Below are 24026 nucleotides of genomic sequence, written 5' to 3'. Positions count from 1 at the left end.
AAATGCAGCAGCCGGGGGGGGTGCCCACACAACGCCAGTGGGCCCTTCTGGCAAGCCAGCTGAGGCATGAGAAAGGCCACTGCCACACCTGGTCAACTCTTTCGCTACCGCAGAAAATTGACCAATTTTGGGGGGTCCAAGAAAACATTTTTTTTTCGCTAAAAAATTATTTAGGCACTAATTGCAGGAGCACAAAATGCAGATTATTTAACGGCCTTTCCAATAACACCAGTTTTTTAAAGGTTTTCATATATCATAGTTGTGAAAAAAAATATCAAAATCAAAAGTTTTGTCAAGTTGTCGAAAAAAATGATAAAAAAGGAGTTGTGTATATTAAACCACCGGTAGTAGAAAAAAATTAGAATATACATTTTGCAGGAAAACATTTCAAAAACACACCCTAACAAAAATGTCGACTTGCGCGGAACAGTTTTTCAGATATAAAAAAAAAATGTTAGCACACACGGTGTTCGTGTCATGCGGTGAAGCCCAACCTCTAATTCAAACTGTGCAATTTTGGGTGGTTCCTTGGAATAAATCTGGCGTTTTGACGTTATCAGACGCACCAATTTGCCCCCACATAACGTAAAAACATCTTGTCAATGGCTGACTTTGCATTTACATCGAGCACAATATTTGGGACAAGCACGCGATGCAGAAAAAAACATGCATGAAGTTGAAAACGCAACGCCGTGGCTGATGTTTGTTGTCGTTCACGATCAGTTATCTCTCAAAACATAAAGCTGAGCTTTATTATCATCTTCTTACTCGCAATTGTAGCCTTGCTCGCAAAAATGAGGTACGAGCTAGAATCGTCCCCTGCGATCTTTGGCCGAGTAGCAGTCGCGCGCTAAAAAAGATCATCACAACGAGCCTCCTCTATTGCCGCGCCACCTAACATTTTTCAAATGAAACAGTACAAAAACTTATCAGAGACTCCGTCCGAATAGACAGTTCAACTAAGCAGCAACATTAGACACCCAGATATACCCTCGCATGAAAACGAAACTGGAAGGCGAACAGCTGGCAGTGTAAGGCCGGTTTGAAGCGCTGTCCTCGGCGGAACAGATATCTGGCGACTGGGATGTGACCTTTTGACTTGTATCTGAAGTTCTTATCGCAGAAATCGGGTTAGGGTGGGGGGAAATGAGGAGCGGCGTGCTTTGTTCGAGGATCAGTCGCGGACGCTTCAGGCGCCATGGCAGTTAGCCTTGAAGTTGGGTAACTGCGTAGTTGCGCTAAATATGAATTTCGCGATGCAGAAACGAAACCGAAACTGTTGTAAACTGTTTGGGAATGGTCCTGGGGTAAGTAGAACTACCAGAGTACTTAGGACAACTTGCGCAAAGGCAATAAAACTGCCTAAAATCATAAAGTAGCTTTGCAACCAGGCACTGCTCGACATTTTCAGCCGATTTCTGGGATTATTACTGTCAGAGCGTGAACCTGACGATTGAAAATCGTTTGCTAGTTCCCCATTCACGCCCTGATAGCAAAAAACAAGCGCTGGTGCAGAGTAATTACGAGTTGCACGCATTCTTCGTTGGTAGCCTTGAGGCGCGATGACCACGCCCCTTTTCCACAACCAGGTGATTCAAAAGCGTGTCAAAAATCACGTTTACGTTGCAAAAATGAAAACAAAACTGATTTTGAAAGGCCATTTTCTGATCTTACTCCGAACAGCTTTACTTGTTCGAGAAACCCCTGGAACGCTATGAAAAGGCGCTCCCAAAAGTATCGATCAAATTGATCGATTTTGATAGGCGCGGTAGCGAAAGAGTTAATGTTGTGCACTGGCCTCTCACTGAAGGCACACATGGTGGCGATAAAAATAAACCTTTGACAAAATAACGCAAATGACCAGAAAACTTCTCATTTTTGCCTAGAAACTATCCATCCCAGCAGCATTCAGACAGTACGTTACAGTAACAACGCAATAAAAAGAAAAGCACGACACTCTGAGCTAGGATTCTTTGAGCTGCACTTCCCTTCCACAGTCCCTATGTCTTGTGTAAAACCGTTGACTCTTTTCTACTATCTCAAGAAGCTAGCCCCCCCTTCCTTCCCAGTGTTGACTTTTCTGCACAGCGAGATGCAGCTACAAAGTCGCATGCAAGGCATGCAAACCGGCAAACCGTACCTGTTGAGCTGGAGAGAATTTCTGTGCAATGCACCAGCCGTCAGCATAAAACGTAACTCGAGAGCAGTCACCCGGCAAGACTTCACGATGTCCCTCAACAATCAATGTACAATTCAACCAATAAGTACAGCTTTTCTTCATCTTGTCTTTCCAATCATTAACACCTGTCTCCCGCATCATACGTCCGTATCACCAAGTACCAAAGGTGTCCCTCGCTCAACACAGCCCAAAGAGGTTTCCGTTCCTGGCCCCCACACGTTACCCACTGACGGGCACTCAAAGAATTCAAGGGTCGGCACTAGGTGGGAAGCCAGGAGTGGAGGGGCCGGCACTCACTTTGATCATGGTCGACGTTTGCATATCAGTGAGCTTCTTGATGCACCTCTGGCCCGCCACTATGTTGCAGACCTGTTGAAGAGGAGTGGGGAAACATTAGCGGCCCCACACAGCACCAGCCACGGCTGCTGCCCACTCGTCCGCCCTCAACTCAGGCCAAAGTGGGAGGGAGGGCAGTTTAGTTCAGACTCAACAGCCCTACTAAAGGGAGGAAAAAAACGAGTGTGCGTGCCACAGATGCTAGCTATGGGATCACCTGAAGAGGAAAACAACAATAACGAGCAGATAGAAAAATTACGGCAGTCCACAAATTACCCACTCCCGAAATCCTGAAATTTTCCTGCTCTTCTGCAGTTCATATTCTCCGACTCAGCGACATTTTACAAAGTGCCTTCCACTAACTGACTCGCGCTCATTGATTAAGATTGAGAAATTCAAAAATTCTCTGATGTTTCCTTTTTTTTCACTTCCCCGATTCCCCGAGGATTTCCAGTTTTCCCCCGGTTAGTCAACATCCCAATTAAACAAATAGGCCACTAAATCCTAGAGATTGTACGGCACACTGCAGTAATGCATACGTTAAAGGCGAGAAACAAGTGACACACTAACCTACGTACTAGACAAATGCACCACCCCTAGAGGTAACAGTTGCCATGCAAGAAACAAAGCATTGTGAAACCTAATTACAATTGACATTGCCAGTGGATGTTTCGGGCAGCACAACTTTCGACCCCACAAATTGTGCAAATTAGTTCCCTGCAGAACACAGGGCGGGAAAGGGGGCAGCGTGGTCACTACACAGCCAGCCGCACAGGGCCTCAAAACAAAGGCAGCAGAGAGGCAGAACAATGGATAGTCAGGCGGGATTGGTGATCCAAACGTCAAAGGGAATGCCTGCACGTAAAAGATTGGGCAGTGAACAGGATACGATGCGTGCAGCTTCCCGACTTTTGTCTCCCATCCCTCCTTTCACACACCGACTTTCCCCCCTTTGAAACACAATGTGAGCCAGCCCAATGACACGCTGCTCTGAACGCATGGGCGGGATTGTCCAAAAGAGCCTCACCTCGAGGGGCAGGTAGGTGTGCTTGTGCTCCTGTCCCACCTGGAGGCAGGGCAGGTGCGGATACCTGCACACAACACGGGGGGGAGGAGAAAAGTTGTCACTACACAGGCAGTCGCCCAGGGCCTCAAAAAAAGGCAGCAGAGCGGCAGAAGGATGGACAGTACGGCGGGATTGCTGATCCGATCTAGTCCGACTTGGCCAATTCCCTGCAGCACTGCAGGCTTTGTTGTTGCATTTCCAACGGTGTCCCCATCACCCACCCACTCGTCGCAGGCCCTGTTTGGCCTGCCCACATTCCACATTCCATCTGCGGGGAAGCAGAGATTAAGGCCCTCAAACTGCTCCCACCCCCCGCACACAGCCTGGGTGCACTGCTCAAACGGGGGGCCCAGCAGTGCCCAGCAGCCCACAAGAGTTCTCTGTTCAGGTCCCACATGCTGGAGAGGGGAGCGGGCGCTTGCCTGAGCTTCATCTTGTACTTGTCCAGGAAGTACTTGGCCACTGTGCACTCCACCGTCTGCCCGTTCTCCAGCTGCAGGGGGAAGCTGCGCAGGGGGAACACGGCAATGTCAATGGCCACAATAGGGGAAGTGCCGTGAAAAAACGCTACTCTAAGCATTTCATTCAATTCAACGTCTCACAAACACTTCAACAGCAAGCCCCATTTAGAAAGTGTTGTCACCAAAAGTACGTTTAGCAAGGTTCTCTCTTTGAGCCGTCAGGGGAGCCCAGACTCCGAAGCGGAGTTTTGCAGCTGCCGCACGTGGCCCTCTTCTTCCTTCCTCCCCAGCTACGACACAGTTGCACTTTCTGCGACGGGTTTAAGGGGGAACGTGGCTTTCAAAATCAACTTTTTTATTTCTTTGTGGATTTTGATGAAAATTGGCACAGCAACTGGAAATGCTTCTGTGATAACACCATAAAAATTTCAAGGTAATATTTTGATAACTTTTTTATCTATTAAATTTTCTTTCTGTTCCGCTTGTACCGAGCTTGAGTGACTTATGAAACATGATAGAAAACTTTTTCGGAGCGCTTTGCATTCCCAAATGAATGAACGAGGTCGTGACAGTTTTAGAATTTTCTTTTAACAACACAATGTTTGAGTTTTCATTTTTTTAGAGGTTAATGTGCAACAGGCATGTTGACTGTGAACGACTATTTGAATAAAAAAATCACAAAAAACAAATCCGGAAAACCAAGAGTGTCACAACCTGAACTGTTTATCAAGGAATGTAATGCAAGAAACGGAATCAAAATAAACTCAGCGGTCACGAAGAAATCCCTGGAACAAGCGACACAGGTGGCAAAAAAAAACTGTTGAGAAAACGGTTTCCGAAGTTGCAACATAGATTTCACTTATCAAAAGTCGTAGCCTTTCATGTCCTTTTGAACATGGGGCTTCAGGAAGGCCTTGCCTTGAAATTGGAGTGCCTTTTACAGCCTTTCTCTTTGCACAAAACATCATTTTCAGCTCCTCTGTGAGGAGTACATAGCCCAGTTAGCAGACCAAACGGAGGGGGAGATGGCTTTCAATCGGCTTTCAATGCAAAGTAGGTTAGCTGGTTGCCTGTATCGCACTGGACAACTTCCCTTTGCAGTGTTGTCCCCATGGCAACAAGTGAAGCATTTCTTTTCTTAAATTTGAGAATTTCTGGCTTCTTTTATGTTTTAATACTTTGCCTCGCGCAGCAACTTAGCACTCATACGTGCAGGTGTTCATTGCAAAAAGTTTGCATACCACAAGGATGCAAATGAGCTACTTTGAAGCTTGATATAATATTGTGCATAACTCCAACTTGGAAGGAAGGTTTTCTTTTTTTTTTCACTACTTTTGATGTTCAAGGCATCCAATACTTCTCCCAGCAGTCAGTATGCCCTAAGCAATAGATTATATGCATTGGTATCAATAATTTCCCTAAAAAAATCACTGTTAAATGCTGCGACAGTAAAATAAATTTTTAACGCAGAGAACATATTTTTATTCCTATATTCCAAACTCAAACCTGTTTGCATGATTATTAGAAGTGCACGGGAAACGTTGCGCAAGAAAGGCGATACGGCTCGCGTGCATCACGCACTTACCGCGACATATCGTACTTTGATTATCCCTGGTACGGCTTGTCAGGTCACTTTTATGATTAAATCTAATGTTGCAGACATTAATTACAACTACTGGCGTTCAATAGTAACCGGTTGCGCAGACGTGATGCTCCAATGTGCGTCGGCTATGCCATGCGCACCGCAGCATTTGACGCGTCGACCGTTTCTTTCCCAAGGCTATACTCGGTGACAACTTAACGGCACCGGAAGAGTCCGCTGTGCCTTATCACCGTAGCCGGATGTTTCTCCGCGTGGCGCAAGTAGGGCGTTACTGGGAATATTTTGAACATGGCGTGAGCCGTTCCCGTGATTTTTTGGACTTAATATGCTTATAAACGACTGCAGTGACGACAAACAAACTGCGTGAGACAAGGCAGACGATATCACGCATTCATAGCAAACCCCTTTCAAAGCACGCACGCACGCACTGACGTCACGGGTCCGGCGCTTTGGCGGAGTGATACACTACATGAAGTGGTGCCGTTCTTGAGTTGTAACCGAGTATAGCGAGCCCACAATCAAAACACAGCAATAACTAAGCGTATAAACATCGCGAATCCGACTAAAAGTTCACTTCACGAACCGCTATCGCAAGCGTGCTCATAGCATCGCCCTCCGGGGTCTGGCGACGGTAGGGTCTCGCACACCACGAAGCGTTCGATGACCTCCACCTTTCGAGCCACACAAGTTCCTGTGATCTGGGGCGGTATTCTCGTAACTGTCCCTTTTGAAAACGTCCCTTTTGCGTCCCTTTCACCGTGACGTACTTCCGGTTAAGCAGTGGGCGTTGGCAGTAGGTTGCCGCGCTTGCGCTACGTCACTTCCGGTTGTTTGCTTTTGGCCAATCAGGGCTCGCCAAAAGGGACACTTTCGAAAGGGACGCAAAAGGGACAAAACTCGAGAATACCGCCCCTGGCTCGCGATCTCAGGCCTTCCCATCGCGATAACGTCCGTGTTGAATAGCACAGACTGAACAGAAACTTGGTTGAGCGAAGCAGCGAAAATGAACTCAAACCGCCCATGCTAAGCAGTTCAGGCGGCCGCCATCTTGCATTGTGCCGCGACACCCAATCAGAAGGGTCGTCTTAGCGCGCCCCAACTGGAGGACGAATAGCGCTTCAGCATCTGTTTCTACTTCGTTTGTGCATCGTTTCTTTACTGCCATTCATGCATTTGTGAATGAACGAAGGTAAAAGAGACGAGCAGAACCGGAAAGCCGAACTCTCGGCCTATCTAACGATATCAAAATGGCCGCGCCCGGTTGCACCGTTGCGGAGATACAGCAGTCCGAAAATTGCCGTTTTTTTTCGCCCTTTTGCGCTGATAGTTTGTCACCGCACCTGGCAAAACTATTTTTTTATGCGACTTTGCGACGCTTTTCAGCGTAAAAACTTTGCAGACGCACAGAACAGGAAACATAGAAGCCGAATATGTAACTTTCAAAATAAACGATGTTTTGGTCATTTTTCTGAAGTTGAAAGCCGCGTCCCCCCTTAATAATCACCCCCTCAGTGACAAGATGTAGACACGTGTCCTTCTCCCAGCACACTGTCTATAGCAATGCTCGATTGCTTCGGTGGCTGGCTGCCAATGTGGCACGGGAGGCGTTCAAAAGCGTCACCAAGACGAGAGATGATGCACTCACGACTGGAGCTGGGCGGGCCGGCGGGTGACGTTGCAGACGCGGTACTTGCGGCGCATGCTGCCGCAGTGGGTGATCTCGATCTTGAGGCCCTTGATCTCCTTGGTGAACTTGACGCGCTGCGAGTCGGTGAGGGGCTTGCGCTGCTCGTTGACGTCGCGGAGCTCCAGCACCTCGCACATGAACTCGATGACGGGCTGGGCCTTGTAGAAGGCCGTGGCGGACACGTCGATGTTGAGCATCATCTTCCACTGGCTGGGCCGCACGCTCTGGTGGAATCCGAACCAGACCTCCCTCCCCCCGCCCAGCGGGTGGAAGTAGCCGTCCGGGGACGAGAAGAAGCTCCGCCCCACGGGCGTGTACGTCATCGAGGGCAGGTGCCGCATCACCACGTCCAGCGCCTGCACCGCGTCCAGCGGGATGTGCCGCGACCGGCCCTCCAGCACCTCCTCCAGCGCATACAGGCTCACCTGCAAGGGGACGAAACCACTCGTACCGCCGCTTCAGACAGAGTACGTCTCGTGGCACTGTCAAAACCAGGCACCGCTCCACCCCTTGGGGAAATAAAGAAACCCCTTTTACACCCCTGGAAAGGAAGCGTTTCTTGTAATCACACGCACAAGTACGCCGGGTGTGGTCCCTGGCAGATGATGCAATTATCAGTGGGGTGACCATGTTGGGTCCAGTTAGCACTGATACGTCGGCCACAACGCGAGTTAATACTGTGCCCGAACCATTAGCGCCACAAATTCAGGATGTGGGGTTGGATAAAACACCGGATGAGGCGTGCATTTATGTATTCAGAAGGAGTGGAGCAATCGAATGCCAGGACGGCGAGGATTTCCTTATCTCTCTGCGTGGGGATGCGCCTCACTGCCATCATGCCACGAATTCTCGGGCCACCGAGCCCATTGGCAGCCACGTCTTGTTCATCAACTCTGGCTCACGGGACCACACCTTGGGAGCAGTTCAGGCTCCAGTGGGGTGTGAGCAGGATGTCAAGATCAACCATGTGGCTTGCTGTTGGTTACGTACAGTCAGATGCCGCTACAACGAAATTGACAGAACCCACGAAAAATTTCACTGAAGGAAAAGTTCGTTGAGGCGAAATCTGCCCCAACACACCTCAGAAGGGCAAGAAAATTATCCCAGTGTATTATCCACGTCGTTGACTGCATCAATAAATGTTTAGAAAAAGGAGTAACGGGCAATTCCACTGTGTTTATTTAGATAACAAACATACCAATGGCTATCTGCTTGTTACCTGCATGTACGGAGCGTGCATAACTGGGGAGGGGGAATGCAGTCGCCAAACATATTGCTGTACAACAAAGCGTATCAACCGCCGAGCTGATTACTTGCAGATAGCAGATAGCTGCTAGGCCGTCAGAAGCCAACCTTCTCGCTTGTGGCAAGAGCGGCACCGTTACCTTGCACTCTGACTGGGCACGGCGGCATCTGACCTTGGCACGCAAGCCGCGTGCGCGCTTGCTTTTATCATGACCGCACGCTCGTGATTAAGATAGGATGACGCGGGTTTATAACTAAACATGAAAACATTTTTGGTGCAATGACAGCATTGATTAATTGCAGAAGGAAAACTGCAATGACAGCTGCTCACAATGCATACATGGCAGCAGAGTGCCAGCAGGAGAAATTTGCACAATTTCAACTGGATACGGCTTTGCGAACCAGGCCTGCACCTTGCGTAAAGACGACCAGCCACATCACTATGACCAGCAAACAATAGCGTCCACCAATGAGTTTGTTTATGGGAGGCACTGTAGGTGCACGGCACACAGTTCCGGTGAAACTAAGTGCATAAAATTAGAGATAGCTGGCTTTATACTTATTTTATCAGAAAATACATCTTCAAACCCAGCCCCACTGAGCAAAAATTTCGTTCATGCGACATGAAGTCAGACAAATGGTTCGTTGTGGCGAAGTCTTTGTTGCATTGACTTCTACGGCGAGCATGCGGGGAATTGGAAATATTTCGTAGAAGAGGAAATTTGGTTGAACAGGTTTGGTTTGCTGTAGCGGGGTTTGACTAAGACATCTTCGGTTCGCTGTTTTTGGCTTTGTACTATTCACCGATGATGGTTTCAAAAAAATTTGGAAAAGAGATACCAACCATGAAGCAACTGGGCTTTCATTTGCAACCGATTCAATCGCAAGGAATGGTTTGGAGGAAGTTATTGTCACAGGTGGTGCAAAAAAAGCCTTCAGTGCAACCCCTTTCCAGGGGCTGATCAGGTTTTCTTTTAGTTGTGGGGAGCCTTGTTTCCCTACACCTCGCCTGCGCATGTTTTGGCGAGCTGGGAGCCGCCATTTTAGGCAGCCGGCGCGCCACACGAGTCGTGACCTCTTCATGACCCCATGTGACATGCCGAACCGGCTCGTCGTGAACGTGTGCGCGAGGGAAGGAGGACCAGCTTGTCACCTTCCCGCGCGCCACACTCCCCGACCAGGGGAAAACCTCCTCTCCCCCGGGAGCTGACCTGTAGGACGCACGCGTGTTCCGCCGGGATTCGACTGGGCGGTTTGGTCGGAATCTGTTGGCTCGGTAGTGCCTACTCCGAATGCCCCAATGATGGTGAACCCAGATGGCTCCACGGGAGTCTGCTAAGGGATTCTGTCCTGACCGGTCGCAAGGGATGCCTCCCCCGCTCCTGCGGCTGTGATGACAGATATCGAGGTCTGAATCCCGCGGCTCGAACGAGCGAACAGACCCACTGTCTCCCCACAAGCGATAGTGGCGTTGTCGGGTATATGCCCTGTATTTGCCAGGCAATGAGGCCTCACTTTGGATTGCCGGAGTCTGTCTGCCACATGCGAGTACCCGAACCAGTGCATGAGTCTTCGGTGTCCGCCGGGGCTAGTGTATGGCGCGTAGCACTTTCTCCAACGAAGCTAGCCATGTTCCTCTGCTATCCCATACGTTAGCCCACATATTGGAGTTTGAGGTTGCCTTGTGGCATAGAGAGAAAGCAAGGACCCGGAGCTGCCTGCCTGGTGGGTAGACAGACTGAGCCCACCGGCTGAAGTGTTGGTTACCAGGGCTCCTACAGCCACCGTTGGATGCCCCTACCCCTGTGCCATTGCCACAGTCCTTCCCCCGAGCGACGGCACTCACCTGGGCCACCCACTTGATGGCGACCCGGAACACGCGGTCCTTGCCCTCGCCCGGCAGGGTCACCTCCAGCTCGGCCTTCTCCTTGCCGATGGGCAGGTCATCGCGCGTGTACATGTTCTTGCGGCCGTCGAACACGGGCTTCTGGCTGCCAAAGATCTTGGAGTATGACTGCACCATGGTCTCGATGATCTCCCGGTTGACCTTGCGGGGGCACTTGTCGGGCGTGATGGTCACGTCGTAGTGGTGCAGGAAGCCCCGCGGCATCGAGATCTGGAAGTGGTTGGCCCGCAGCAGGATGGGCCGGCCCTCGGTGCCCACGTTGGGCCGCCGGGGGCACGAGAACTGGGGCAGCACCACCGACAGCTCCCCCGCTCCACCCCCCAGGGGGGGCCCTCCAGGAGGGGGCACCACCACCCCGCCGCCCGCAGCCACGACGCCGCTGCCACCGGCTACCGCCGCTGGCGGGGGCGGGCCACCGACCAGGGGCACCACGGGGGCAGGCCCTCCGCCCAGCGGGGTCGGGCCCAGGGGGGCCACCGTGCCCGGAACCACGGGGGGCCCGCCGGGGGCCACAGGGGGGCCAGGGGCCCGCGGCGCCCCTCCCGGCCCTCCTCCTCCAGCGCCAGGGGGCCCAGGGGCTGCAACAGCAGAGGGGAAAGGACGCTGCCTTGAGGAACCCCACAGTGAGGGTAAAGCCACGCATCCCCGTGCCTCCACAAATTGTGCTTCCACGAGGACCCCCATTACGCTCGGTCGACTCCCGTGCATAACTACACCCTGTTCTTCGCAACCCGCCCTCCTGCATGTTTTTCCCCTTTCCTAAATGCGACTTGTCGCACACAGCGTTGAGCCAGATGCCTGCTTATCAAGATGGGTGCACTTGTGGGACGGGTGCAACAGCAGCACAGCTACAATGCGCTGGGGAATGGCAACTACGCACCAAAAAAATAGGAACGCTAACGAGTCGTATTAAAATTGACAACACAGCTGTGCCAATATGACCGAGATAATGCAAATATGCATTAATACGTCCTGGCCATTAGCTCCACACTTGGAAAGGGAGGCAGGAAATGGTCGATGCACCACCTGACACTTAAACAGGGTTCCTTGTTGACCACGTGAAAACGAAAGCGCACTTAAATTAGCTACCACAGCCCCAGTGTGACTTCTTTACAAACAAATGTTTTCCCTGTTTTGTTGTTCTAAGAAAAACCTCACTAACTGCAAAACAACCCTTGTGAGTATTATAGCTGAACATTGGTGATGAAGACATGGGTATATTACAATAACCCCAAAAACTTAGTTGGCATTCATAAGCTTTGTATTTGTTTTCTTTTTAAAAGAGGGTTAGACATGATGCACAAATATATTACTGCAGTAACGACCGCTGCCTTTCACCGAGGCAGAAGCGGTAACTGGGCCGGTTCAGATGCGAAACCTATTGAACTCGCACTTCATCATAAGCCCCTTTTCCTCCACTAGAAATTTGCTGAAAACATAACCTCTTAAGTTCTGGGAAATCCCCATGTGGTGCATCACCATAACGTGGCAATTTAATATTGGATTTACTGAGGCTACACAACAAGAAACATTCGATGTTTATCAACTTGAGTATTTTCTTCATTGTTGCCTACTGCATTTTGTCTCCTTGTGTGTCATTTTCTGCATTGTGGTACTTTTTTTCTATTTCTGTTCGCGCTGTTTCGTTCTTACCTTGGTTTGTGATTGATGTGCCCCCCCCCCTCCCTTACTCTATGCTCTACGACGGGCCTGTAAGGTATCTCGAATAAAAAAAAGAGCAGAAACTAAGAAAAATGTGGAATGGCAATGTGGGTACGGTGGAAAAAGCATTGACTGTCTCCCTGCACAAGCAGCTACAATCACAGATGATTTTTTTTCCTTCCATGGTGAAGCACTTTCAAACAAGCTGGTTTCGAGGCTGAACCATGAAATCGCAACCTACCAGCATCACCAGTAGAAAACCAGCCACGTGAAAAGCCTAGCTTCCATGTGTCCCCAAAGCTCGTAAGCCCCAGAGAAGCAACCAACGTGAGCAGGTGCCAACAAACTGATTTATGAATGCCAACGATTCAACCCTGGACGTGGCGACACAAGGGATAGGTGCTCAGCTTTCAAGGTTCGATTGCACTCCACATTTTCTTTTTTTTAAGCTCTATCGTTGATTTATTAATGTGTCAAACTTTCTCGATAACCTAGAGAAGCTCAAATTAAGTACAACATGGAGCCAGTGAAGCAACCCAAGCTGGGGTTTGACATCCCAAAGCTACTCCTGGCCTTTGGTCGGAGCCCTGGCAAAGGACTGCGGAGTACCTTATTGCAACAAGGAATTGCTAACATGAATCGAGATCTAGATTTTTCACCTTCACCATAAAAAAAAGTGGCTGCCACAACAGAGACTGGACCTGTGTGCTCGTGCCCAGCAGGCCTTGGCCACTGAGCAACTGCCACCAAGCCACCAAAGGTTTTCAGGTTGAAGCTGCTGTTGATGCATTTGTACACCCTGGTAGGGACCTGCATGGGCCCGGACTAACCCGAAAGCCAAGCCCAAGCCTGCACCGGCCTCGGGCTTGGGTTCATGGGCCTGGCTGTTCAGTTTTCCCGAATGACGGGTAGAAAAGAGCATTAAAAGGAATGTTCCGAGTATATTTCGACATGTTTCTTGCTGTTAGTTCTAGACATTGTTTATAAAACTTGTTTCACTAGGGTGGTAGCCATTGTACTGTAACTTTAATAAAATTCCATGCACTGCATCAACATTTCATATTTAGGGGTACAGCATACCGAAGATACCATGACGGGGGAATGCCGTTGCGGGGAAGGAATAATTCGGACAACCTGGACCTCTGCACCTACGTCTATGTACCTGTGTGTCTTGCATGTCACACCCATTGAAACGCTGCTGCCGTGGCCGGGAATCGTACTCGCGTGCTACAGAACCAGCACCGCTGAGCAACCACTGCCGGCAGAACATTTCAATGTCCGTACATACTCGTGCATTGAAACGCGGCACCAGAAATGTCAGCATACCAACTTGCCACGGAGACAACCGCGCGATGTTACCAATAACCTGCTCATCAAAGGCGATGGTGTATGATGTAAGAATACCATTCCACTGGTGTCACGTGAACTGTAGACGAAGGAACCTACTTAACCCAAATTTTGTGCATTTCAAACCATGATGTGCTGCAGACAAGATAGGCCGTCTGATTGCCCGCTGCGAAGAGACGCAACCGCATGTAATAAATTTTCTTAGGCACCAAAGCCCGGGCCTGGTCACACACACACGGGCCCTCCCTAAAAAATGAATGACTGGGCCCGGACGGGCCCAGGCCTGGCTCACTTTTGGGCCCCCAGGCCAGACCCGGGCTAGGTGTTACGGGCCATGGTAGCGCTTGGGCTTCATAAAGCGGGTGCGTGCAGTGCTCTATACCTTGGTAGCCATTTTTGGTCTAAACCAGTCATGGGCACGTTACCGGAAAAAAGTAACAGTGTTACAGTTACAGTTACCTAACCAAAAAAAGTAACTCTGTTACAGTTACAGTTACGAATTTTCCGAAAGTAACTAGTTACAGTTACAGTTACTGCAAAAAAGTAACGTCGTTACTTTTCCGTTACTGAAAAGATTTGGCTTAATTAATAGAAACGTACGAAGGCATGAAGGTAGTAAAAATTACACATAGTAAACCCTACACGAGGGGAACCTAAAATGATGCACTCTCATGCCCAAACCAACAATCGTTGTGTACACCCCATTTTTTTTTTTATTACAGAAGTTTTGCTATCTATCACAAAGAACTTTATTTTTTTGTTGCTGCACTCTCGGTGCAAAAAATTTATTTGCAAACATCATTGTAGCACATAATTAGTTGTTTTTCAAAATTCGAATCATAGAGGCCGAACTTCTACTATACCGAGCTGGATGACAACACAGCCGAAACAATCTTTCAATGTCCACTTAATTTATTTTCGCCTGCAATGCCGTCGCTTGTCCGCCCCGCGTAGTGAGAGAGTATGGGAAAAAGGGGGCGAAGGGGGCGGATCGACGGAAGGCCCTTGGAGGAATGGGGAAACTTACGTGGGAGTACATCGGTTGTCGAGGTGTTTTTGAAAGATACTCAAAAAATGCGCTTCGTTAACTTTTTATTTCGTGCTTGTGGTCGGAGACGGAGACCAATGTGAGCCATTGCCGAAGCGACGTTTGTGTGTGGGCCCTCGGAGTTGTTCTCCCGCCCCAACTCCCAGCCACCCCCATCCCCTGAATAAGACAAGATATTTCCAAAGGGAATAGAAACTGAAATAAACGCTTTACTGTTTCCCCCTCGTTCTCCTCCCCCCTGTCCTCACAAAGGCGGATTTCGCCGTCTCGACCGGGAAACCCTGCTCTTACAATCCCAGCCTTCCACAGCAATCACGTCACCGATGCCAGGAACCCCTCCGTTCGTTTGCTTTGAGGCGTAGGCCGAACGAAGCTCGCCCAAGTATTCCTTGCACCCAACCTACAGGAGCAGATGTAGCTACTGTTTTCGTTTCGGCCACAGCCCTCGAAACGAAGTCGCGAGGCTTTCCAAGAACATTTCTTCGTGCAGTGGCAGTGTGGTCAGACGTCTGCCGGCCAAGATGCTGGCTGGTGTGAGGGCACTCGGGGGCCACCATCGTTGGGGTCGTCGTATGTGTGGAGGGGCGTGAAATTTATTACTTCCTCGACCTCGTTCGAGTACTGTTGACAGCTCGATGAAGCCTCTAGACCAGGGGTCCCAAACGTGTGGTCCCAAATACGGCCAGGCCTCTCTAAAGAGCACAATGGTCGCAAGCAACGGCGACTTGTGAATCGAACACTCTACAGTGCGCACAGGGCTGGACGAGCGCGAGGCCGCCGAGAGACTCCCCGCGGCGTTTTATGCCCCCGCAAACGGGGCTGCACGTCGCTAATGAGAAAGCGACGCCCTGACCGGAGTTTTCCAGGCTTCCGCGAAAGTGCAAAGGTTTCAGTGCGTTGTGCGGCGTTTGTGGGTGTTTGTTTTCCTGTTCGCCTTTGTGTCAAACACTTTTACTGCGCCCCAGATGTGGCGAAAATGGTGCAGCCGCGCGTCGGCCTCTGGCGCGTCAACATGCATCCACGTGCGCTTAGACGCGTGTCGCAGCGTTATTTATGGCCTGGGTGAGAGCAATGTCGCGCTGGTGAGGAAAATACTGCAGCTTAGACTTAGAAACTTCGAGCCCTTAGTAGACCGCGTGAGACACCACGCACACGTGCACGCCTAAACATTTCTAGACCAGATGTTTTTCGCCCATGCGAAGGGAGTGAGCTGGCATAGATGAACTAGACGAAGGTTCTGCGGAAGAAAGGCCTAAAAAGTGAAACGCGCAAACTGTACATCGGCCGTTAATGAGTGTTGCTGTTGGATAATTTTTTTATAAAATAAAGTAACTGTAACGATATTTCTCGTTACAGTTACTCCACGAAAAAGTAACAGTGTTACAGTTACAAGTTCCTCTAACTTAAAAGTAACTAGTTACAGTTACAAGTTGCTGAAAAAAAGTAACTAGTTACCGGTAACGCGTTACTAGTAACTAGTTACTGCCCAAGACTGGTCTAAACACATTGTTAAAAGACAGCATGGCACCTATAGGTTCCAGGTCTACACTTGCTCAACCTTGAGAGCACACAATGAGGCCACAGAGGGATGCCTCATCAACGACATGATGTAGAATACTACGCACAGCAAGCTGTTATGCTGTACAAATTTTTTGCATGCTGCTTGCAGCATTTTGCACCCCTACCCCCTGCGTACGTCAGACATACGTTTTAGACATTGTCTCCATTGCCCCACACAAAAATTGGAAATGTCATCCTTCAAAATGCCAGACCACTACTCCAACCAGTCTTTCCTGAAAACTGTGTTGCGTTGGAAATGCAACTACCACTTGTCAGATGTAGTTTCCCACCAGAGTGGATTCTGAAGCATCTGCAGAAGGTAACTGCATATGCCTTTGAACTGAAAAGGCAGCACGAGCACAACACACCAACTCTGAACCAGTGCTCCCTCTGTGCCCCACCAACCACAGCCATGCCTTGCGACCACATGTGTCGGCTTTGAAGAACAATGGAAGGAAGACTGTGCTGCCGGGAGAAAACATCTCCGCTCCAAGAACAAAGCCCACTATGGTCCAGATTGGAAGGAATGGACCAAAAGAGACAGAACCAGGCCAAAATACAAGCCAGGGCATGCGGAAGAAACGGACTCCCTGCCGGGATAACCAGGACTGGGAATACATCACGAAAGTAATCCTGTCAAATAACAATTGGGTATGGGTGCCACCAGGTTTCCAGAAACAATATCTCGCCAGGCCGCTGCATGTAGAAAATGCTCACAGCCTCCTTTCCCACTTGAGGTATTGTCTCAAAAGTGATCTCATTTCAGTTATAACCGGACCGATTTCGTACTGCACACATCTGAAAACGGCGGAGACTCGGGGATACCTATGGACCAGTGGCGCGCGTGCATGATAATGACTTGATACACCAAGGCAAAGAAACTCCAGCTCCCTGAAGCGCCTACTACAATGGCCACCAGCCCTTCTTTTCTGCCCAATTTATGAACGTAAGATGCGCGCTTTGCTCGTGCGAACGCACCAAAACACTTGGTCTGGCCTTTCAACACCACGAGCGAGCACCGCACGGCAAACACAACGCGGCTCTCCGGCGCAGAATGGGCAAAATCATGGTGACGCAAGAGAACGCACGACGCCAAGGAATTTCCCCGACCACGCCAAACACGACGCGTGAGCCCGACGGGCAGCTGGATACCATCCAAGCATGTCCCCAGTCACGTGGCTCGCTCGGCGTACACAATGACTCCAGTAACATGCGGATCGCTCAAGTTAGGCAGGCCCGATGGCTACACGCTTTTGTTTACAGTGTTTTATGGCGTTGCGAATTGGCGTCGAATCGCACTGCTAAAAATCGCGCAAAATCGAGCAAATCGGTAAAAAAAGAAAAGTCTGAGGTTGCGGCGGCCAGCAGATGACGGCCAAGGTCCCGCAATCAGGGCGCATTTTCTTTGATTCGTATCCACACCCCCAGATGCTTTGACAGTGGTGCAGGGCTTTAGTAAACTCTGGCGTAGCACGTACAACTGGGTCGCGGGTTGCAAAACGACGCGCTAGCAGGTACACGAATTGCGTGTCATCACGTGCAGTGGGCATAATACAATCCGCGCAACACTCGCACGTGACAAACGCGCTCGCCTCAGCGGAGGCTAGCTAGTCTGAGTCCGCCCATGCGGGATTTTTACCAAACCTAGGTGATCGCATGAACTCAATTTGGGGCACTGCCTGTTCGAAGGGTTCAGTGCGGGCACGGTGAACCGCAAACACCACCCACGCCCGCGGGGAACCCCCCCACGTCCGCGAATGAATGACTGGCCTTCTCAGCGCGCGCTGGCTTCCATTTTTGTTTTGCTTCGACCACGAGATCGCGTGCCCCTCGGCCTCCCCCGTTTCGGCTGCCCACTGGCGTTCACTGCGGACCCGCAGCTCAGTGGGTCTGGGCACGCCCGCCCGAGGCCTGGCGGGCCCACGCCGAAGCCACCCCCTCGCTGTGAGCGGGCATTAGCCAACCTTATCCCGTAGCGCGAACAACGCACGAGTAGACGGGGTTTCCGACGGTAACGTAAGCCTCGACGCTGTCCCTACGCGGAATCGCTCGACTACTAGGCCTAACCGCGTCCGAGTGACCAGTCTCCGCGTCTCCGTGCGCACCTAGGCGGCCCGAACACTCGCGAGAACAGAGCCTGGGCTCAGGGAATGCAGGACATGGTGAAGAATCCACTTACGCTGGCCAACAGGGTACATCCTTGCTTCTGTGTTGTGTTCACCCAAGTTGTGTGTGTTTCAAACCGCGGCCTTGATCGGGGGAGGAGGAAGAAAATAAACCAATAACCTCGACGCCGTCCGTACGACGTCACGGAAACACCGCTCGCGGCGCCATGCGACGCGTGGTTTTTGCGCGTTGAAACCGTCTCGGCAAGAAAGATTTTTCGCGCGCTAAGTTAAAGCAATCAAAACAAGCCTCCATAAGCAAAGAACTGAACGAAAAGTACTGTCTGCGGTACAGCGAATATTTTTGAGACAGATTGAAACGCTTCCGCTAAATGCTCCCCGCCGCTAGGACACGGAGGCAATCATGACGCAGACGACGCAGACGCACCCGGTTTGATGTACGTCGTAGTGGCGTCATCGTTTGTGAATCATTTGCGTGATGGTAGCGTGGGTGAGTTTCATACAATGGTGTGAAACTGCGTGGATTTTGTTTTGTTGTGTGAAACTGACAGGCCATTCCGTCAATCGCCCCGGGCTTTCTGAAGCATCCGAACGTGGCCTTGACTGCACTGCATATTGATTTGAAAGTGTGCCATTCTCGCGATACGCTCTCCGGACCATGACCAGCGCGTTCGGCGCTGCTGGAAAATATAAGATGTAACCGAGGACTTTTTTTTTTTTTTCTACGTTAGGGTGCTTCAAAGGAAGATATGATAGCCTTGTGCGTAAACAGTTCTTTAAACCCAAATTTGAAAGCATTTCGGTCATGAAATTCGAAAGCATTCCGATCGCTCAATTCATCAATAGTTAGCAGTTATCTCTTTCGTGATGTTTTCGTACGATGGAAATAGGTAAAAATTTAGGAAGTGGATATTTTGCCGGCAGCCGGCATTTTTTGTCTCACGGGAATTATGCCGGCAGTGTCGTCCGATTGGCTGGCTCTTTCTTTGACGTCAAATTTCCGGTTTTTGCGTTTCATTTCAGCCATGTAGGCTGCATAATTTATCTGTGCTTGATTTATTTTCGTACATTTACTATTGTTTTTAAAAATTGTTTCCCAAAAAAAGATCTTAGGCTGCGTTTCGAGCCTTTGTCCCTCAGCGGTTTGTACGTGGGCTGTTCCCCGGCGCGCGCATATGAGCCAGGAAGCGAGTCGCAGTGATACAATTTGTTTACTTTTGCTGCGGACAACTTGCACAGCTTCCACCGCATTGCACACTATAAATTTGAGGGAAAAGGATCTTGAGGGCCTGCCCACATAGCATTTTACGGCTCGTATGGCAGGCCTGCGCGCGGTGAGCTCCTGTGACCGGACATTATCAGCACTGAGTCACTGAATCTTTCCGGGTTTGGCTCTGAATATCCTGAAATTATTTGAAAAAAAAACATTAAAACGTTAAAACTACTTTGATTCGTTATTCGTATCCGGCGTTATCCTGAAATGTAATACCAGCATCCAAACCTTTGCGACGGTCGGCATATTTAACAGGCGTAGAAACTGTCGGAAGCCGGTACGTGCAATCACCCGTAAAAAATTCCAGCTGCCGGCATAATTAACAGGACCAGAAAATGCCGGTTGCCGGCATAACTTTACAACGGGCGGAAAATGCCGGCTGCCGGCATTTTCCGCTTTTGTAATTTTGCCGGCACTCCGCCAGCTGCGATGGTAGCGCCACCGTTGTGCCGGCATAATTCCCGTGAGAAAAAAATGCCGGCAAAATATCCACTTCCAAAAATTTACTTAGCAGATGTCGCACATCACAGCACATTACAGGCGCGCTTGAATTTGAGCTATCCAGGATGCAAGTTTGAAGTTTCGATGGTGCACAGTCGCAGATAAAGAAGCGGGGAGGGGGGTAAATACTAAAGTCCCTACATAGATTTTTTGAAAGCACTTTAGCTGGAACCCCATGACCTAAACCATGGAGTTTCATGGAAAAATCAAAGCCGGAAACCCCACCCTTACAATGAAATTCTAATTTCGACGTCCCTTGAGAGTGCAACCAGGAGCGTTGGCAGATATCCCGCTTCTTCAAAAAGAAAGAAAAACAGTGCCCTTCCACTCTGACCAGCGTAGCGGGGGGCTGTCCAGTGGTCCAGGGAGTGCACGTGTGTTGTATGTTTCTTGCTTATACATTCGTCGTCTGGATTGTTTTCTTTTTTTTTCTTTTTTTTTTTGAAGCGAAACAATTAACTCTATCATTTGCTACTGAGCGTATATCTAATTGGTTGAACGAAACGTCAGGACTTTTAATTTTATTCCAGCGGATGAATTAAACAAATATGCGGCTCTCCGTTTCCTTCTTGTGTCGTACGCATGCATCTTCGCAACGGCTGGACCACGGAGGACAGCAGTCAGGTCGCATCGGGCCGTCGTCCACGTCGAAATCCCCCCCCCCCCCCCCTCCAACCCAACGCGTACATGTTGTCGATGAGCTTTTTCTTCGAAGCTTTTGAAATAGCTTCCTCGCGTGTTGAATGCCCGGGTTACTTGGGTGATTGATATGTTTTTTATTGGGCAGCGCTGTTACCACTATTCCCTGCGCCTTATACAAGCTTTAAAACTGTCTTTTCGCACATGTTATCGCTGAGCGCATAAAGCCATGGCTGCACATGCACACCCCCGCCCCCACGGGGCCAAGGTTAAATCTACCCGCGGGCGACCCTTCGAGCGGCTAAAACGCCACACCAGGAGCCCTTCAAGAAGGAAACACGAGACCTGATAGGTGCGAAAGACTTCTGTTATACGCCGATTTATCTACGTACGCTATATGTGTGTACAATCATCACCACCAGCCTATCTACGCCCACCGCAGGGCAAAGGCCTCTCCCATTTATCTCCAACTACCCCAGTCCTGCGCTAACTACGACCAACTTATCCCTGCAAACTTCTTGATGTCATCTGCCCATCTAACTTTCTGCCGCCCCCTGCTACGCTTGCCTTCTCTAGGGATCCACTCTGTACAATATTACTTCAAAAAGAAAACATCGCACGAAAAAAAGCAGACAAACACAGCGCTGATTTAAAAGCGAAACTTTAGTGTCATCACTGATGGCGTCGTACGCCAATAAGCCCTGCGGGAAAGCCAACTTTCTGTGACGATGATGATGAATGAGTGTGGGTGAAGTGGAAGAGAAAAACGCCTCCCGTGGCCGGTATCCAGTCTGGGTCTCTCGCGGTATGCAGCCGGCGCCTATACCCGACTGCTCCATTGCGATATGGTTGAAGCGGTTCGGAAAACTCAGACCACAACCAAGCAATCCATTACGAAAAGAATGGCGTTGCTCTGCGTGTCGTGAGGCTGTTAGCCACAAGACGCTAGGCCTGACTTCACATTTCGAGGTTTAGGATGTTAGGCCTGACGTCACTTTTGGGGTTTAACACCTCAAACCGGCGCCCACGCAAAACATTGCTCACTGAACGCCAAGCAGCAGGTACCGATTCGCGCCGCACACCCCAAATAGGGTTTCCACCTTTCCCTGGAGAAAAAACCGGCCCTCCGGGGGGGATGAATTTGTGTTAAAAAACTAACGCCACGTATTTTTGTTTTACATGCAATGCAATTTATTGTAGAGTTTTCCTGCAGAGAAATCCACATGATGTTTGTACTAAATGTAATTGAGATTTTGGATATTGCTGCACGGAAAAGTGTCCGCACTTGGTCACCTCGCCGGCGGCATTTGCTCCCTTTAATTGGTCCCCTTCCATCCCAGGAATCGCGCTTTGCGGCGTATTTTCTCGGCTCGCGTGTCTTTGCACAGCTTGTCGACACATATTTGTCGTCGTAGTTGCTGTATTCACGCTTGCGAATGAACAAAAAAGAAATACCCGCGGCACGATGGCCAAAAAACCGACCAATGTCGGCCGGTTTTAGGTACAGACCGGCAACCGGCCCGCTGTCTAAAAAACCGGTCCGGCCGGTCCAAAACCGGTCAGGTGGCAACCCTAACCCCAAACCCAAACATTAGGCCTACGGAGGGCACACCGGAGAGTTGCTGTGGATATTCTAGAAAATTGGCGCGTACCTGCCGCACATACTCGCAGTGTGGGATTGGCCACGAGAAAGCTTCGTGTTCAAACCTTGGTTCAAACCATCGTCGTCATTAGATGGAGGGGTGCATCATTTCTTGTCGCCTTTCTTGTCTTCCTTGTTTGTCTTATATCGACAAACAATTTTGCAGCGCTGTGTTTGTCCCTTTCGCGTCCGGCGCTGTACTTTTTTTTAATTACGGCTCAACCACCACCGTTTGCTCTATTAAATGTTTCTTCTCTCTCTCTCTCTCTCTCTCTCTCTCTCTCTCTCTCTCTCTCTCTCTCTCTCTCTCTCTCTCTATCAATTATGAATGCGTACGAACTAGCGTTCGCTACCCGCTATGCTAAAGCACTCTAAGAGACTCAGCAACACAATTAAGTGACACTCACAACCGGGCAGTTTTTTTTAAGCGAAATATTTCTTAGTTGGACCGATGGCGCCCTGTAAAAAGAACCCATAGACCGGTTGGTGGACCGAAAAGCTCTGATATCTCTGGGCGCACGGCGCGTACGTGAAACCGGCTTCCATTGTGTCAAAACGGTTACTCGAAAATCGCTAAAAAGGAACGGTTCTAGATGTACAGCCGGTAAAACGCTTGTCTATAACAGCGATTTCAACTTCAACCAGCTACATCCGAAAACTTCCGAAACATACTCGTTCCAAACATGTCGGAGGCAAAAGCGAAGGAATTCCGCAGTAGTTTTATTCAAATCCCGCTCCGGCGGGGCAGGATAGGGCTGAGAGTACGAACGCTGTGTTATAGACAAGCCTTTTACCGGCTGTACACGCATCGATCATGAAGAAGGGTACAGATACCTTTATCTCATAAAACACATATCGGTATAGGCTCCGGACATCGAAGTTTGCCGCGCGAGCGCAGCGCCAGCCGCGACATACACGCGCAACTCTGGGTCGGTCCCGCCGCGCCGACCGCCTTCAGCGCCAGTGAACGCAACTTAGCAAAAAACGTTTGTTATAACGTTATTTGCGCGTATATGTACTACATAGTGCAACAAAATCATGCAAAGTGTTATACAGTCGGGGGAAGGCTCCAAATAAAGCGGGGCACTGATAAAATGCTCTTGCCTCGCTGCCGAGCCGCAGGCTAGCACAACTGGGAAGCATGTGTTCAAGGCTTTGCATTCTCCTGCGGATTCTTCTTCTCTGTTTTTTTTTCGCAGATACCGCGCATGGTTACTGAATCTTGAGAGGCCCACATTAAGCGAGCGGATTACCTGCTGCCATGGTGTACGATCAGCTTGTTAGTAGGCTGGTTATAGGCGGTCAATACACATAATTGCGCTCTAAGTTTGGTAACAAAGAGGGCCCCAAGCACAGTTATAGCATTATAGCTTTATCACCCAGCGGTTCTACTCTGCTTCATCTAATATTCCACGTGCTTATACCGCCGAATTAAATACATATAACCACATATGGGGCGCGGACACTTATAGGCGTAATGTTCCCAAATGTTTCGCGAGCATTTGGATAGCATAAAATCACCGCCTCTTCTTGCAAAAGAAACAATGAAATTGTTGTATAAGCCACTGAAAAGCAAGAAAAATAGAGCTAAGACGTGCCGCAATCAAAGTTGGAACAATATGTACACGGGAAAAAAAATTTCGCGTTCGGGGAGGAGGAGGCGGAGGACAAACTTTATTTATCCCATCCGTTGTGATTGCGGTCACTCAGGACCAGTGAGGGGTGTACTCAGGGAACTAAATTTT

General features: G+C 49.7%; 1 protein-coding gene across 1 annotated transcript in view; it reads right to left on the bottom strand.

Moving 5' to 3' along the window:
* The window catches only part of Ago1 (protein argonaute-1), a 34199-nt gene extending 15777 nt beyond the window's left edge, over positions 1-18422 (bottom strand). The window contains exons 1-6 of the mRNA XM_077685284.1: positions 18280-18422; positions 10424-11061; positions 7291-7757; positions 4004-4087; positions 3543-3606; positions 2477-2548 (exon numbers count right to left, since the gene is read on the bottom strand). Coding sequence (XP_077541410.1) covers positions 2477-2548; positions 3543-3606; positions 4004-4087; positions 7291-7757; positions 10424-11061; positions 18280-18298 — 1344 coding nt within the window. The 5' untranslated portion in view covers positions 18299-18422. The remainder of the gene's footprint in view (positions 1-2476; positions 2549-3542; positions 3607-4003; positions 4088-7290; positions 7758-10423; positions 11062-18279) is intronic.
* Positions 18423-24026: the final 5604 nt, after the last annotated feature.

Source organism: Haemaphysalis longicornis, unplaced genomic scaffold (genome assembly GCF_048455015.1).
Source record: "Haemaphysalis longicornis isolate Haplotype H1 unplaced genomic scaffold, Haemaphysalis longicornis Haplotype H1 scaffold_9, whole genome shotgun sequence".
Lineage (NCBI taxonomy): Eukaryota > Metazoa > Arthropoda > Arachnida > Ixodida > Ixodidae > Haemaphysalis > Haemaphysalis longicornis.
This window is presented reverse-complemented; position numbering and strand designations above follow the sequence as displayed.